Below are 15,703 nucleotides of genomic sequence, written 5' to 3'. Positions count from 1 at the left end.
TGTAACACTGTGTTCAGTATACATAATATACTTTTACTTATACATTACGTATAATTTATGTATTCTATTACACGCTGTATACTCTATACAATTTATTCCATGTTATTTATTACAGATTTCATTTATTATACAATACTATATGTTTGCCATATTCAATCATACTATGTTATAGATAATCCATAAACCATTCTACGTTCCACAGTTTATATATAATGTATGCAATATGTTATATATGCTATATGTTATGCTATGTTATATTATATTGCAGATTACATGAATTCTATTATATAGTATATAGTATTTAATGTAGTACATATTACATATTGTATTATGTATTATCTACTGTATGGTAAAATGCAATATTTGATGATCTATATTCCACATGACAGTATACCTGCTGTATGATATCTGAATTATTATATATTAATTATATTATTTTTATATATATTGTTATAGCTATTGTAGTTTATGTATAATATTATTATCAATAACATGATAGGAATTATATACTAGATATGTGATCATATATTGACTATACTACAGATGTTAAATACAAATATTGTAGATATGACTATGCATATTACAATGTTTCATATCTATATTTTATATAATATATTACTATAAATTATATCAATCATAAAATATCATTATTTATGTTATTATAGTTGAGATTTTGTTTGCATTTCTTTGATTTTTCCCAGGTGCTTTATACTATTGGCAGATATTCCTGCTATTGTTTCTCCAGGCAACTGACCAGCCCTGGAGCTGTGTGGCTGGGGCAGCACTCACCCCATCCCACAGGAATGGGGCAGCAAGGGGAAATGGCCATGGTTCAAGTAGCAGAATTGAATAAAGCATCTAATTAATGGACAGCAATTAATCTTCAGCACAGAGACGCACTCACTCCAGCCCTCCCAGGGACCCCAACCCTGCTTGGATCTCAGACCTTCCTGGAGACTCTGCTGCTCTCCTGGAGACCCCAACCCTCAGGAGACACAGAGAAGAGCCAGACTCCCCCTTCTTTCCCCCCCATAAACACTGATAAAATCCCACTGGACATTTCCTTCTCCCTGCTGAGCTGGCCCAGCTCTTTCAGCTTCCCTTCCTGGGGAGATGCTCCAGAGCCTTGGTGGCCCTTTGTGGTGTCTCTCCAGCGTGTCCCTGTCTCTCTCCTGCTGGAGAGCCCAGCACAGGATGCAGAACTCTGGGGGTGCCAGGACCACCATGGGCTGGTGACTCGCTCCCCCTCACTGCGGATACACTCCACCTCATCCACTGCACCAGCAATGAAGAGGTTGACCAGGACTGGACACAGAGCTGACCCCTGGGGTACAGCACCAGCCTCCGGCCAGATCTTGTCCAGCCTTTTGGCCCATTTTCAACCCAGCAACCCGCAGAATATTCATTTTTATGCTCAAAATTAAATGCCAGCAGTGAAAGAGGCAGCTGTTTGTCTCAGGAGGCCATGGGGAGCAAAGAGCAGCCCCTCCCTTCGAGGTGTGTCAAGGTGGGCCTTCACTTGACAGCAGCTTCTGGGAAAAGTGAGAAAACAACAAATCAAACAGGGCTGGCACAAACAGGGTTTCCATGCAACAGTTTATTGCCACACAGGAGGATTGATAAGTCACTGGTGCAGTTCCAGTGCCCAGGGGAGGATGCTCCAGCCCAAGTTCCCCAGGAGCACTGTCACCCCCTCACTGCAGCGCTGGGGACACCTGGGAAAACAGAAGAGGTTTGGTGATGCTTGGCTGGAGCAGATCCCAAAGTATCGCAGGGTGGTGACACCTGATCTGGTGGTGGCACCCACCATGGCACCAGCGAGGTGGCCCAGCCCCAGGAGGGCGAGGGCGAAGTGGATGCAGTTGCAGGTGACGGTGTCGTACTCCACTGGCTGGTCCATGGCCGCCCGGACCCGCCGCTGCAGGGCGGCCACGTCCAGCCCTCCCTTCCTCCGGAGCACCTTGGCCGGGCCCCGTGTCCGCAGGAGGTGGCTCTTGCCGTGCTTAGCCACGATGCCTGAGGGTGACGTCCCTGAGCTGCCTGCAGGGCAAAGTGGACTCTGTACCCCATGTCCCTTCCGTGGAGATGTCCCCGTGCCATGGCAGCTCCTGGGGCTCACCTTCCAGGTGGATGATCTCCCCGTCACCGCAGTAGATGCCAGCGTGGGCACCCCACCAGCCAGGGCCCCCGGAGGCCAGTGGGAAGAGGAAGAGGTCCCCAGGCTGGGGCTCAGCCGCCCCGTTGGGGACCGTGTTGAAGTGTTGTCCCAGCAGCCCCTCGCAGAGGAAGAACCCTGCCGTGGCCACTGCCCCAGTCACTGCCTGGGAAGCCAGCTGTGTTTCAGGGCCACCGGTGCCCTGGGGACACCAGCAGCATCACTGACCTGCTGGCTTATCCCACTCCCACATCCTTGTGGCTTAACTTGGGTCTCAGGTCTCCATGGATGGAAACCCTTTGGGAAGGGGCTGCCTGCTCTAGGTGCTGAAGCACCCATGGGTGCCCAGGAAAAGGCAGGGTGTGCAGGATTCGGCCCAGTTGTGCCAGGGGTGAGATGGCAGTGCAGGGCACAGGGGCAATGCCAGCACTTACCTGCCTGGAGCTGCTCACCTGGAGGGACAAACACCTTGCATCAGCCCCAGTGGCACCCATGTCACGGCTCAGCCCTGGTCTGGGCTGCTGCCACCCCCTGCCCAAGCACCTGGCCGGGATTCTCATGCCAGCACCCCCAAACCCGCCGTACCCAGGAGCCCAGCCAGTGCCAGGGCTGGAGGAACAGCCAGTCCGGGGCTTGCAGGGTCTGAAGGAATGAGCTCACCTGTGGGGAGAGCGGGCAGGGCAAGGTGGGGACCCGTCCCCCTTCTGACACCCGTCCCCTGCCACCACCCATCTCTGCCAGCATGCCGTCCAGCCCAGCCCAGCCTCCCAGGACACACCTGCCTCCCCCCTGCCCGGACCCAGCACCTGGCAGGTCCCAGCTGTGGGGTCCAGGGGCACTGGGTGCTATGGCAGAGGGATGGGATCACCTGGATGCAGGTGTCCTTCCTGCCAGCTCCCCCTTTACCTGGGCGAGGAGATTCATCTGCAAGGAGAAAACACAATGTCCGAGAGCTGGGGGCGGGTACCCCGTACCTGGGGGATTTCTCTGTCCCCACAGTTGTGGTGACATGTCACCCTGCTGAAACCCAAGCTGCAGCCTCAGAGCTCGTTCTCTGCCTCACCTTGGGGTCACCTCCAAGGTCCCTCACTGCACTGTGCTTCCCAAGCTGCCGCTGCTCCAAAGGTGGCTGCGGGGCAGGAGCTCAGCCCGTCCCGTGAGCACCGCGGTGGCTCTTGGCAGCGGCACATGGCTCCACCGGTGCCTGGGAATGTGCCCCGACCGGCTGCACCGTGGCACTGTGCCCACCCTGTAGGGCCAGTCCCAGGGGGACAAACCCAACCTGGTGTGACATTTCATCCACAAACCTCTTGGGTGACCGCAAAGGAGTCAGGAAACAGCCCTGTGGCCGCAATGCTTTGGTGAGCACTGACCACCAGGCTTATGACAAATCACCTCTTGGTGCCAAAACCCTCTGGCCCTGCGAGGCCATCAGCCTGTACCCAGCCCCATGTCCCAGGGATGGCCACCAGCCTGTCCCCAGACCTGTTGCCCCAGAATGGTGCATGCCCGGGGTCAGTTCCAGAGTCACATTAAACTTTAATCCTGGTGCCGGGGGTCAGTGAAGGCTTTAGCCGGGCTCAGGTGGGTGACTGTCACCCTCTGTCATCGGGCAACCTCCAAAGAATCATTTATCAAGGAGCCTCCAATAAACAAGAGCTAATTACAGGTGAAACCCGAGCCTGGCCTGGACCCAGCTCAGTGCAGGCGGCCACATTAACCCTTCCCAGCCACCTCCAGTCCCACAGCCACCCTCCTGGAACTTCACCTCATCTTCTTGTTGGTCTTGTCCCCTTCTGATCTCCACCATCCTCTCCTGGTCACTGTTGTCTTGCCCACATGCACCCGTCACACCCTTCTCATTCCCATCCTCCCCTCCCAGTCCCCATCATCCCATCTCAGTCCTTACTATCCCCTCATGATCTCCATTCACCCTATTGCATCCCACTGCCCTCTCATGATCTCCATCACACCTTCCTGGTCCCCATCATCCTCACATTGTCCCTGTTGTCATGTCCTGGTCTCCATCATCCCTTCCAGGTCACTGCTGTCACCTCCTGCTCTTCCCATTTGTCATTGTCTTGGGGTCACTATCTAAACATCCAGGTTCCCATTGTCCCCTCATGATCCTCATTATTGCCTCCCAGTCCTCATCACCTCCTTCTTGTTCCCATTACCCCGTCCTGATCCTTGTTGTCACCTCTTGGTCCTCATCATCTCCCCTCCCGCCCCCATCGGCTCCTGTTGGTCTCCATCATCCCCTCCTGGTCCCCACTCTCACCCCTTGATCCCCAATATCTCCTCCTGGTTCCTATCATGTTCTGTTTGTCCCCATTGTCTCCTCCTTGTCCCCACTGTCCTGTCCCATTCCCCACCACTCTGTCATCACCAACAGGAGTGGGACTGCCAGGACGGTGGTGCTTCCCTGGGTCACTCAGTGTCCCCAGCCAAGTTGTCCCTGGCCAGGGTGCATCCAGCAGCTCCCCACAGCCAGTGGGATTAGGGTGGCTGGAGCCCTGGGGCTGCTCCTGACCGCAGGTCTCAAGCCCATCGCCAGCATCTTTAGGTAATTAGTAAATTAGTAATTAAATGCTCTCTGCCTGCTGGGGGGAAGGGGGCCAGATCCCAAGGTTTTAGGCTGGGTAATCCCGTGGCATCTGCCCCAGCATCTGTGACCGAGCCGAGTCACGACCCTGCCTCGGGCTTTAACGTTTGCTCCTTCACCCCCACCCACCACGCACAGCCCCTCGGCCGTGACGCCAGGCCTGCCCGTGTGCCACCCAAAACAGGCTGGGCTGGGCTCCCAGCAGTGCCCAGCTGGGTGCTCATGGAGCCCTCATCGCCGGGAAGAGGACAGGGTGCTGCTCCACGGGGAGCCCACCGCAGGGACAGCACCCAGCTGGGTGCAATGGAGAAACGGGGTGGGAAACCATATTTTTTTAATTATTGGCTTTCCTGGGGGTGTTGATGATTGGCTGGCAGCAGATGGTTGGCCCAGCTAATCCCCCTCCCAAATCCCTGCTCCAGAGCTGGCTTTTACCCAGCGGCAAGGAGGGGATGGCAAATTAGCCGAACTCAGCTGTGCCGCCATGCTGGCCGCTCCCCGCTGCCCCGGCACGGCCGTGGGTGTGCCCGCGGGTGGGCTGGCACACCGGGATGCCCGTGTTCCTGGCACCCCTGGGCTGGGCACCGGGGAGTGTTCCACCCTTGGGTGAGAGGTGTGGAGGCACCCAGGGGCCGGGCAGGGAGGTGACAGCTTGCTCCTGCTGCATTAGCCCAGCGTCATAATTCTGCCACGGGAGGAGGAGGCGGCCCCGCCGCAGATGGTGGCGGTCAGAGATCTGGGTCAGGACGGGGCTGTGGGTGGGACAGGGCACATGGGGAAATGGGGGGTCTCAGGGTGGGACCTGGGGGCTGGAAGGGCATGGAGCCGTGGTGCAGGCAGGGATGGGGCCATGGTGCAGGCAGGGATGGAGCCGTGGTGCAGACAGGAAGGATGGTGGAGCCACGTAGTCAGGAAGGGTGATGGAATGTTGCTGCACATGGGAACATGGAGCCATGGTGCAGGCTGCTAAGATGGAGAAACGCTTCAGGCCAAAGGGGTGGAAGTAGGTTGTAGGCAGGTGGATGGAGCCATGCTGCAGGCAGGGGGATGCAGGAATGCTGCAGGCAGCGGGGATGGAGCCACATCAGTCGGGAATGCCGCAGGGGTGACCCCCAGCCCCTGGATCCGCTGGAGTCACTGCTGCCAGCCCTCAGCAGGGACCTGCTGCTAGGGCCTGTCCCCTGAGACACCTATAGACATCAACACCCCTGAGCCCCTCTGGAAGGGGCACAGCAGGCCGGGAACCCCTGTCCTCAGCCTGGCCCATCGCTGGGGACAAGCCGGGCCCGTGACGGTGGCCACCCGCCACCCCCCTGAGCGGGGCGGGGGGGGTTTAGCGGCTAAAGCCCACAAATCCCAAATTGTGCTGCCCTGTCACCGCGAGGGTTTAGCGGTGGTTGCATAACCCCGGGGCCACCTGGCCCCCACCATTTGCCGTGTCAGCAGCCCCAGCCTCCGTGGAGGGCCCCGTCCCCGGGAGGGGATGCTGAGGCACGGCGGGGCCCCTGTTGAGCATCCCCACTCCCCTCGCCATCAGGGCCGATAATTAATTACTTGGGGGCAGGGAAATTACCCCCCTTAATTACCACTTTTCGTTATTCCCCTCTAACCGCCTTAGTGAAGGGCTTATGCGCTTACAGGACCTGGTGGGTCCCAAGGGGAGGACGACACACACGGGGGGTCCCCAGCCCCATCTCCCACCTCCGCCGCAATCTCGGCCTCGCAGTGCTGGGGGGGCTGGACTGCGGGGTGACACCTCCACGGTGCCCGCGGCGGCGCGGCGGGGGTGGCTTGGGTGTCGCGGGGTTTAGGGTTACAGGGCTGGGGCTCAGCACCTTTTTAATTCTTCATCGCGTGGCTGATTGATCCCCCCCGCCCCGCGCAGACACTAAAGATTAAGAGGGTGACAAAGAGGCGGCTGCTTACACAGCGCCCGCCGCTAAGCCGCCTTGAAGAGAGCAAGGCAAGAGCCCCTTTGGCCGCAGAGCTGCAGGAGCACCCACCGCCTGCCAGAGCCTCCGCGGGGATCCACAGGGACGGGACAGACGGGGATAGGTCGGGAGCGCCGGGTGCGGGATGGCTGCGTCCCCGGCGGGGTCGGTGGTGAGCGCCGGGCTGGATGAGAGCCCCACGGGTAAGAGGTGGCTCTGCTGGACCGGGTGAGACTCGGAGGGACACGGGTTTTCCTCTGGGATGGCCGGGCCCCTACTCTGGTCACTCCCCAAGATGCCTGTGGGCCTCTTCGTGGTTCTCCTCTGGGATATTTGGAATCCCCATAGTGGTCAATCACCAAGATACTTGGGGTCCTCCACTGCAGTTTTTCCCTGAGATGCCTGGGATCATCTTGGGATGGCCTTCTTCTGGATGCCTTTGGTCCCCGTCATGGTCCTTCTGTGAGATATCTGGGGGTTCCTATTATGGTTCATCTCCAAGACACCTGGTGTCCTCACCATAGTTGTTTGGGAGGTTTGGGTTCTCCATTGCCAACCTTTTCCAGAATGGCTGGGCTTCTCCTCATGGTCCTTATCCTGGGTGCCCAGGGTCCCCATCATGGTCTGCTAACATGCCTGGGGTCTTCAGCTGCCATCCTTCTCCAAGATGCTGAGTCCCCATCATGGTCCTTCCCTAGGCCAGGATGCCTGCAGTGCCCGACCCTCTCCATGGTCCTCATTTGTGTTCGTTCTCAAGGATCCCTGAGGACCCCAGCTATGCCCCTTCTCCAGGATTCCTGGGGTCCCCTGTAAAAACCCTCTCCTGGATATCCTTGGTCCCTGGCCTTTCACCAGGATCCCCACAGTTCCCTGCGGTGACTCTTCTCTGGGGTGTCCAAGTCCCCAGAGCTGTCCCTTCTCCAGGATTCCTCCCATCCCTTATTGCAGCCCTTCTCTGGGATGCTTAGTCCCCTTCCTGGGATGCCTGGTGCTCCCATCCCTAAAAACACCATTTCATCCATTTTTTAATATTCAAAATTCCTGTGAGAGCCCATCCTGCATCACTCTGTGTGCTGGGGTGTGGGGAGATGGTGAACCCCCTGAGGTGTCCCTGTTCATGTCCCTGGGCTGAACCAGCAGAGGCAGGAGCCACCCCATCTCCAGGATGCTGGGAGGCAGCAGGGGCTGGTGGGTGGGACGAGGGACATTGGGATGCCCAGAGTCAACCCAGATGTGACAGTTCCTCTCCCACAGGGCTGAGCCCAGCCCCTGGGAAAGAGCTGAGCCCGGTGCTGCTGTGCAAGGTGTGCGGGGACACCAGCAGTGGGAAGCACTACGGCATCTACGCCTGCAATGGCTGCAGCGGCTTCTTCAAGCGCAGCGTCCGCAGGAAGCTCATCTACAGGTGGGAACAGGGAGTGCCCATGGGGCAGGGAGTGGGGGGACAGAGGGGCAGGGACCCTGCAGAGGGCATCCAGGGGGACAAGAACCAGGGTCTCATGGACAGACACCATGGAGGAAAGGACACCCCACAGGGCAGGGACTCCAGGAATGGCCACCCAGGGTGTCAGGGATCCAGGGGATGGACACAGTGGGGCAGGAGTGGGGGGAGCAGGCACCCAGCAGGGTACGGACATCCAGCAAAGCAGGGACCCCATGGGATGGGGCACCCAGAAGGGACAGGGACCAAGATGGACACTCTGTGGGACAGGGACTTTGCAGACAGACACCCAGCAGGACAGGGATCTTGGGGCAGGCCCCCAGTGGGGTAGGGTACCCTGGGATGGACACTTAGCAGGCCAGGGACCCCAGGGCATGGGGTGTGGGTGGGGTAGAGACCTAGGGGGACTTAAAACCGTGCAGGGGACAGGCATGCAGAGGGAGAGGCACCTGTGGAGAAGGTGCCAGGGCCCCCTGATGGGGCCACAACACCCATCAAGGCAGAGCATTCACTGGGACAAGGCACCCACTGGGGACAGAACATCTCTTGGGGACAGGGAGGGAACCCATGGGGAGAGACATGGTAGACATGGTACCTATGAGGGAGGACCCTTCCAGGGGACAGGGGCCACCTCAGGGGCTGCAGCCATGTGCCACCTCTCTCCATAGGTGCCAGGCCGGGACAGGGCTGTGCCCAGTGGACAAGGCTCACCGCAACCAGTGCCAGGCCTGCCGGCTCAAGAAGTGCCTGCAGGCTGGCATGAACAAGGACGGTAAGATGGGGGGGGACACACAGTGACAAACAGCAGCGGGGGACAGCGGGGTGGCCGGTGCTGATGCCACCTTGTCTGCACAGCCGTGCAGAACGAGCGCCAGCCCCGCAGCACGGCCCAGGTCCAGCTGGACAGCATCCAGCTGGATGCCGAGCTGCCCCCTGAGCACGTGGCCACCACATGTGAGGTCCCCCCATCACCCTGTCTGGCTCCTCGTGGTCCTGGTGCCACTGTCACCCCGGGTCCCCGAGCGCCCACACCACCCACCAACCATCGCTTCATGGCCAGCCTGATGACGGCCGAGACCTGCGCCAAGCTGGAGCCCGAGGACGGTGGGTGGCTGCCGGTGGAGAGGGGGGCGGGTGGATGGTGGATGTCCCCACGGTGTGGTGACAACCAGTGTCCTCTTTGAACCCTGCAGCTGATGAGACTGTGGATGTGACAGGCAGTGAGCCGGAGCGGGCAAGCGGCGAGTACCAGGTGGCGCCGTACCCGGCAGCCAGCCCCGAGAACATCTACGAGACCTCAGCACGTCTCCTCTTCATGGCGGTGAAATGGGCCAAGAACCTGCCCGTCTTCTCCAACCTGCCCTTCCGTGACCAGGTGGGGTTGGCAGTCTCCATGAGGAATTGGGGATCTGCCTATGGGGCAACAGGAACCCCAAAAGAAGTAGCAGCCAGTTGGAGCATATCCACGACATTCTTAGGGCTCTCCTTCAGATACTCATCAGCCCAACCAGCTGTGGTGGCTACAGGTCCTGGAGACTTTGGGCATGACAGAGATTTTGGGGTTCCCCCTGTTCTCCCCAGGTGATCCTGCTGGAGGAAGCATGGAGTGAGCTGTTCCTGCTCTGTGCCATCCAGTGGTCCATGCCCCTGGAGAGCTGCCCGCTCCTGGCTGTCCCTGAGCCGGGCCCTGGGAAGCTGCTGCCGGCCACCCTGGACGTGCGGGCGCTGCAGGAGACCCTTGGCCGCTTCAAGGCATTGGCTGTTGACCCCACGGAATTTGCCTGCATGAAGGCCGTGGTGCTCTTCAAACCAGGTGAGGCCACCCCCAGCAGCCACCAGTGCCATCCCCGTGCCCCTCCCCAGCCTGTCACCCCCTTGTCCCTGCAGAGACCCGTGGCCTGAAGGACCCTGAGCAGGTGGAGAACCTGCAGGACCAGTCACAGGTGATGCTGGGCCAGCACAACCGTTCCCACTACCCTGGGCAACCCGTCAGGTACCGCTGTCCCTACGTCCCCACGGGTGACACCAGGGTGGGTCACCCACCCATGGCCACTGCTCCATCCCCCAGGTTTGGGAAGCTGCTGCTGCTCCTCCCAGCGCTGCGCTTCATCTCCTCGGAGCGCGTGGAGCTGCTCTTCTTCCGCCGCACCATCGGCAACACCCCCATGGAGAAGCTGCTGTGTGACATGTTCAAGAACTGAACCCCCTTCCGCTGTCACCTGGCTTGTTTGTCACCCTGCGCTGGCACCCTGTCACCCCCACCCTGGGTCTCCTCACCCTGGGCTGTGAAGGTGCCCGTGGTCCCATCCCTGGGGCAATGTCCAGGACCATGGAATGCTGCCGGCAGCGGGGAGGGGGAGCAGCTTCCCTGGGGATGGAAGGGGGATGTCCCCAAGTGCGTGCCCAGGGCACTGGCAGCACCTCACCGGGGTCCTTCTCCATGTGTCCCAAGTGCTGCAGGAGCCCAGGCAGAGGCACCCTGGCACCACGGGGACCTGGTGCCACCCAGGGGCAGCCTCGGGGACACTGACCCAGGGGCCAGCTGGGTGTGACATCAGCCAGGGTGACAAGAGCCAAGGGTGGTGCCAGCCCGGGAGTGACACCAGCCCAGGGGTGACAACAGCCAAAGGCGGTGACACCGGGGGGTGACACCAGGCTGGGACAGCCTCGGGTTGTTCCCAGGCCAGGGCTGACACTGGACAGGGTGACCCCAGCCCGGCGTGACACGCAGTGACAGACCCTTGTCCCTGTGCTCCGGGGTCTCCCACTCGTGTCCCCCATTTTATACTCGGAATAAAGAGAGTTTTGCAGCCAGAGTCCCTGTGCCAATGACTTGGGTCCCCTTGGATGGGGGACTGGGAGGATCAGCTAAATGTCAATAACCCAAATAGGAAGAAATAAAAATCAACAATCTGAATGTAAGTACCCTGAAAATAAATTATCTGAATGGAAATAAACTAAATATAAGTAAAATTAATATAAATAATCTGAATTAAATAATCAATATAAGGAAGATAGATAGAAAAATAGGAATAAAAATAAAATGAAAATAAATAACCTGAAATTATCTAAATATAAAAAAGATAAATATAAATACTCTGTTTGGAAATATTCTATTGTGAAGAATCTGAATAATTTAAATAGAAATATAATGACACTAAACAAACTGAAATGCTCTGAATAGAAATTAACTGAAAATAAACTATCTTGGTAGTTTAGTAGATGAATAAGAATAAACTGACTGGATAAAGGGAATTAAATAGTACAAACACAAAATGAAATTAAATAATCGTAATAGAAATAAAATGCATGTAAATTATTGGAATATAAATATCTGCTTTGAAATCTCCTTAAATAATCTGAATAGAAAGAAAATAAAACTAAGTGAGCTGAAATAATAGAAATAAATTGAGAATATACAAACTGCATATAAATAAGAGAAACATAACGACTCATTGGAAATTAACTGAATTAAATTATGTGGACAGAAATAAAACGAAATAATCTGAATAGAAATAAATTGAAAATAAATTGTCTGAATATGAACAGTCTACCTAAAACTAATCTATAGAAATAGAAATATGAAATAATCTGATAGAAATAATCAGAAATTATCTGAATACAGAAAAATTGAAAATAAATTGTCTAAATAAATAAAATAAAATTATCCAATTAAAAATAATTTGTATATAAAGAATCTGTACATACATAAATAAAAAGAATGTGAATAACAAGTAAAACAGAAATTTTGTGCACATAAATAATGAGAATGTGAATAACCAGCATTAAACAATCCGAAGGGAAGTGATCTGGAGCCCTGGCTCCCCATCCCAGCTCCTCCATCCACGTGATTGGGATCAGGAAAATCCACAACTGCAGAACCCCATGGAACAAATGGAACAAGCCCCAGAGCCCTGGGACGCGGGCAGGGGGTGGCAGGAACGATGTCCCACTGGGAATTCTTGGCCTTTGCAGAATGACACTTTTATTTGTCCGTTTTTGTCAGTTTGTACAAGATTCCGAGCGCGGGCGCCGCGGGATAATATATCCTCTTCCATACAGACTCTGTTTAGTTTACAAGCAGCGACTTTATAAATTACTTAGAAAACTTTCCATGAAAAATAACAATAATTCCCCTCGCAGCCCTCCAGTAGTCAGTACATTCAGCCCTCTGGAAAAGCCTCTGGGAGCCCAAATCCTGCCAGGGAAGGGCTGGGAAGGAGCGGGGGGATGCCGGGGAAGGGGACCCTGGAACACGCCATTATCCTCCAGTCCTGCTCAGCTCCTGCCACAGCTGGATTTTATATATATATATATGTATATATTTCTTTTACATGTGTTTTTCTTTATACATAAACCCACAAATATATATATAAAGAAACATATTTTCTATATATTCTATATATATTCCATACATTTATCTCTGTCAAGAAGTCTGTTTTCTTTATATATTTTCCCTACATTCCATACATTTTTACATAGATGAAGAAATAGAGAGAAAATATATTTCTTTATATATACTATATATTTCCTTTATATATTTCTTTACAGAGAAATACACTCTTTATATAAAGAAATATATAAATATATGTGAAGAAACATATATAAACATACATGTTAAACATATATTAAATATATGTTTAAATCATATAACATAAATATGTTTCTACATAGAGAAGAAATACATTAAAATATATATAAAGTAATAAATATTCTTTATATATAGTACATTTCTCCTTTATATATATATACTTCCTTATATATAGAAATATGTAAAATATATACATAAGGAAATATATAATTAATTTCCTTTATATACTTCTTTATACATAAATATATAAGCACATACATAAAGAAATATGTATTCTTTATATATAGAATATCTTATATATTTATATATAAATACGTACTATATATAAGAAATAGAAAATACATAAATGTATTTAGTCTTAATATTCTTTTATGTATTTTTTAATTATACAGAGAATATTTATTATTTTGTGTGTATATTTTCTTTATATATAGAATATATATTATTATATATGTTCTTTATATATATAAATACCACTTAAATATATTTTCCTTATATAGAGATTAAATATATATAAGGAAAATAAATATATTCCAAAAGAAATTAGATACATATACATATATATACACACACATATATACACACATATATGTGTGTGTGTGTGTATATATGCATATATATGTATTTATGTGTATATATATGTATATATATATATTTGCCCCAGTCAGATCTGACATCCCTGCTCTCATCCCACGGGGATGAGAAACCTGAGGACGAGGCTGGACCCTTCACTCATGCCAGGATCTCCTCCCCGGGGCCATTTTAGGGGCAGTTCTGGGGTTTTAGTTCAAGAGGCTCAGAAGGCTGGTTTGGCACCAAGCACTCAGATGCTCCCAGCAAACCCAGCTCCCAGAGAATTTGGGATGGCTCCCCAGGAGTTTCCACTGTTGTGGTCACCATCTGCCTTCCCAGTGCATCCGTGTCTGTCCCCAAAGCCCTATTTTCCCCTCTGGGACAGGGAAAATGCCATTTTCCCCCACGGATGGGGTGATTGACTTGGTCTTGCTCCGCTCCCAGGATGCAGCGCCGAGGCCGATGCTGTTCCCACTCTCCCTGCAGCACCTGTCACTTCCCCCGTTGGAAAAAAATTAAAGATAACATGAAAAAAAAAGTCAAACATCAAATAAAAAATTACCCCAATAAATAAACCATCCCTGGAAAGGGCAGGGGGAGAGGGGACCGAGGAGCAGCTCAGCCAAATCCAGTCATGCCGGGAAAAGACAAAACACTCAGGAAAACTCACTTTTTTGCTATTTTCCCCATTTTTGGTGGCATGTCAGGAAAGGATGAGCCCCAGTCCAGCCCACTTAGGAGGACAGATCCAGCCTTTGTAAATCTAATTATTACCCTGGGGCTCCTGATTTTGCCTTTCCAGAGGTTTTCTGGGACCCAGAGCTTCTCCAGGTGCCACTGAGGATGATGAGACTGGGGAGGGATTACAAGCTGAGTCAGTAACTAGCACAATTAATTAGTCCTATGATGGGTTATGATGGTATAATTACACCTCCAGGGATTTCCTGCTGAGAGTAAAACTCCATGTTTTTATTGAGTGATGGCCAGTGACACCAGTGGTGACACCAAGGATGGCTCAGCCAATTGCTCCCCTCCTCTCCCGCCCAAAAATAATAATAACAATAATAATAATAATAATAGTAAAGAAAAAAGAAAAAAAAAAAAAAAGTTCTGTCTGGGGAAAAATATTAAAAAAAAAATTAAAAAAATATATATTTACACAAAACTCCAGGAACCAGCATATAAACAAATATCGCTTCAAGTAGTCCTCGATTATTATTAATTATTATTATTTTTTAATACTGATGATCTCAAAAAGGAAAAAAAAAAAAAAAAGGAAAGGGGGTTAGGTCTCGTTAAAAAATAAAAAAAAAACAAAGGGAAAAGGTGATTTTTGGCAGGTTTTAACACTTTTCCATGCACTTGGCGTTGGCGTGGATGAGGTGGTTAAAGCGCGGAGGGCTCGGCTGCAGTGGAGCCAGCTGGGGATGCTCCCGTGGGATTCTGAGGCTGGCTTTGCTCCTACCAACAGGCGATGGCGATTCGGCACAAGGATTTGGCGGCGGATGCTCCGAGGGGAAGGGCCAGGAGCCGCTCAATGCCTCCCATCCCTGGCCACCCCCCGGCCACCCAAAGGTCTCAGCTCCCCCAAATCATTAAGGCCACCATTAAAACCGTCCCCTCCCGGCCTTTTTAATTAAATTCATCTCCTGGCGTTAACGAGGAAGCCATCAGAGCACTGCCAACAGGGAGGATGCCCCGGCATGGATGTGGCTCCGGGTGGAGCATCTCAGACCATGAACTCGTTGCTCCCCAGGAGGACAAGGGGTTGGGCGGCGGCACAATCGGCCTCAGGGTTCCTCTTGCGTCCCCCTCCAGGCCCCCCATCCGGGGGCTCTTTGGTTTTTGGGGGGGAAGATTTCACACTCTTCAGTTTCTGTTTGCCTTTCTCTGGGTTGAAGGTCCCGCGCGTGGTGAACTGCGGCCGGTCCTCGGGATGATGGAGAGGCCCCGTCAGGCCCTCGGGGCTCGCCCGGGTTTCGGGGGCCTCGCCGTGTCCCCCCGCTCGGTAGAAAGGAGATTTGGAGTACATCTGGAAGCGCTTCCGGGGCAGGTGGGGCAAGCAGGAGGTGGATGACTGGGAGGAGGAGGAGGAGGAGGAGATTGGGGTGTCGGTTGGCTCCGCCGGGTCCAGCCGCATCCTGGGGTGCCGTCGCAGCCGGCTCGGCCCCTCGGCCTTGGCAGGGCGCAGGGAGGTAAGTGCTACACTTCTCTCTGCAGGGGCAGAAGGACCACAGATGGTCAGCACCCAGACACCACCCAGTATCCAACCACCCCGCTCCCTGGGGAGACGTGCCATTGAAGCCAGGACAACATTCCCAGCATCTCGGTGTGGGCAGCATCACTGCAGCTGATGTGGCAGTGCTGGAAGAATGCTCACCTTCCCACCAATCTTGGCTGCTCCCAC

The 15,703-nt window shown here is 53.1% G+C and overlaps 2 protein-coding genes across 6 annotated transcripts in view; one reads left to right on the top strand and one right to left on the bottom strand.

The window, feature by feature from the left end:
* Positions 1 to 6,834: 6,834 nt before the first annotated feature.
* NR2E3 (nuclear receptor subfamily 2 group E member 3) lies at positions 6,835 to 10,357 on the top strand. The gene is made up of 8 exons (XM_041418735.1): positions 6,835 to 6,894; positions 7,946 to 8,096; positions 8,801 to 8,904; positions 8,988 to 9,236; positions 9,326 to 9,507; positions 9,714 to 9,945; positions 10,020 to 10,125; positions 10,201 to 10,357. Exons 1-8 carry the CDS (start codon positions 6,837 to 6,839, stop codon positions 10,331 to 10,333), a joined length of 1,215 nt encoding a protein of 404 aa, XP_041274669.1. The 5' UTR covers positions 6,835 to 6,836; the 3' UTR covers positions 10,334 to 10,357.
* A 2,940-nt stretch (positions 10,358 to 13,297) lies between these two features.
* Positions 13,298 to 15,703, bottom strand: part of MYO9A (myosin IXA) — a 173,147-nt gene continuing 170,741 nt past the window's right edge. For all 5 annotated transcript variants that reach the window (XM_041418455.1, XM_041418456.1, XM_041418457.1 and 2 more), the window contains one exon: positions 13,298 to 15,510. In XM_041418455.1, the coding sequence (XP_041274389.1) occupies positions 15,026 to 15,510 (485 nt within the window). In that variant the 3' untranslated portion in view covers positions 13,298 to 15,025. The remainder of the gene's footprint in view (positions 15,511 to 15,703) is intronic.

The sequence above is a fragment of the Onychostruthus taczanowskii genome, unplaced genomic scaffold (genome assembly GCF_017590055.1).
Source record: "Onychostruthus taczanowskii isolate IOZ18803 unplaced genomic scaffold, ASM1759005v1 scaffold6, whole genome shotgun sequence".
Taxonomy (NCBI): Eukaryota; Metazoa; Chordata; class Aves; order Passeriformes; family Passeridae; genus Onychostruthus; species Onychostruthus taczanowskii.
Note: the sequence above shows the minus strand (reverse complement) of the source record. Positions and strands in the feature narration are given on the sequence as shown.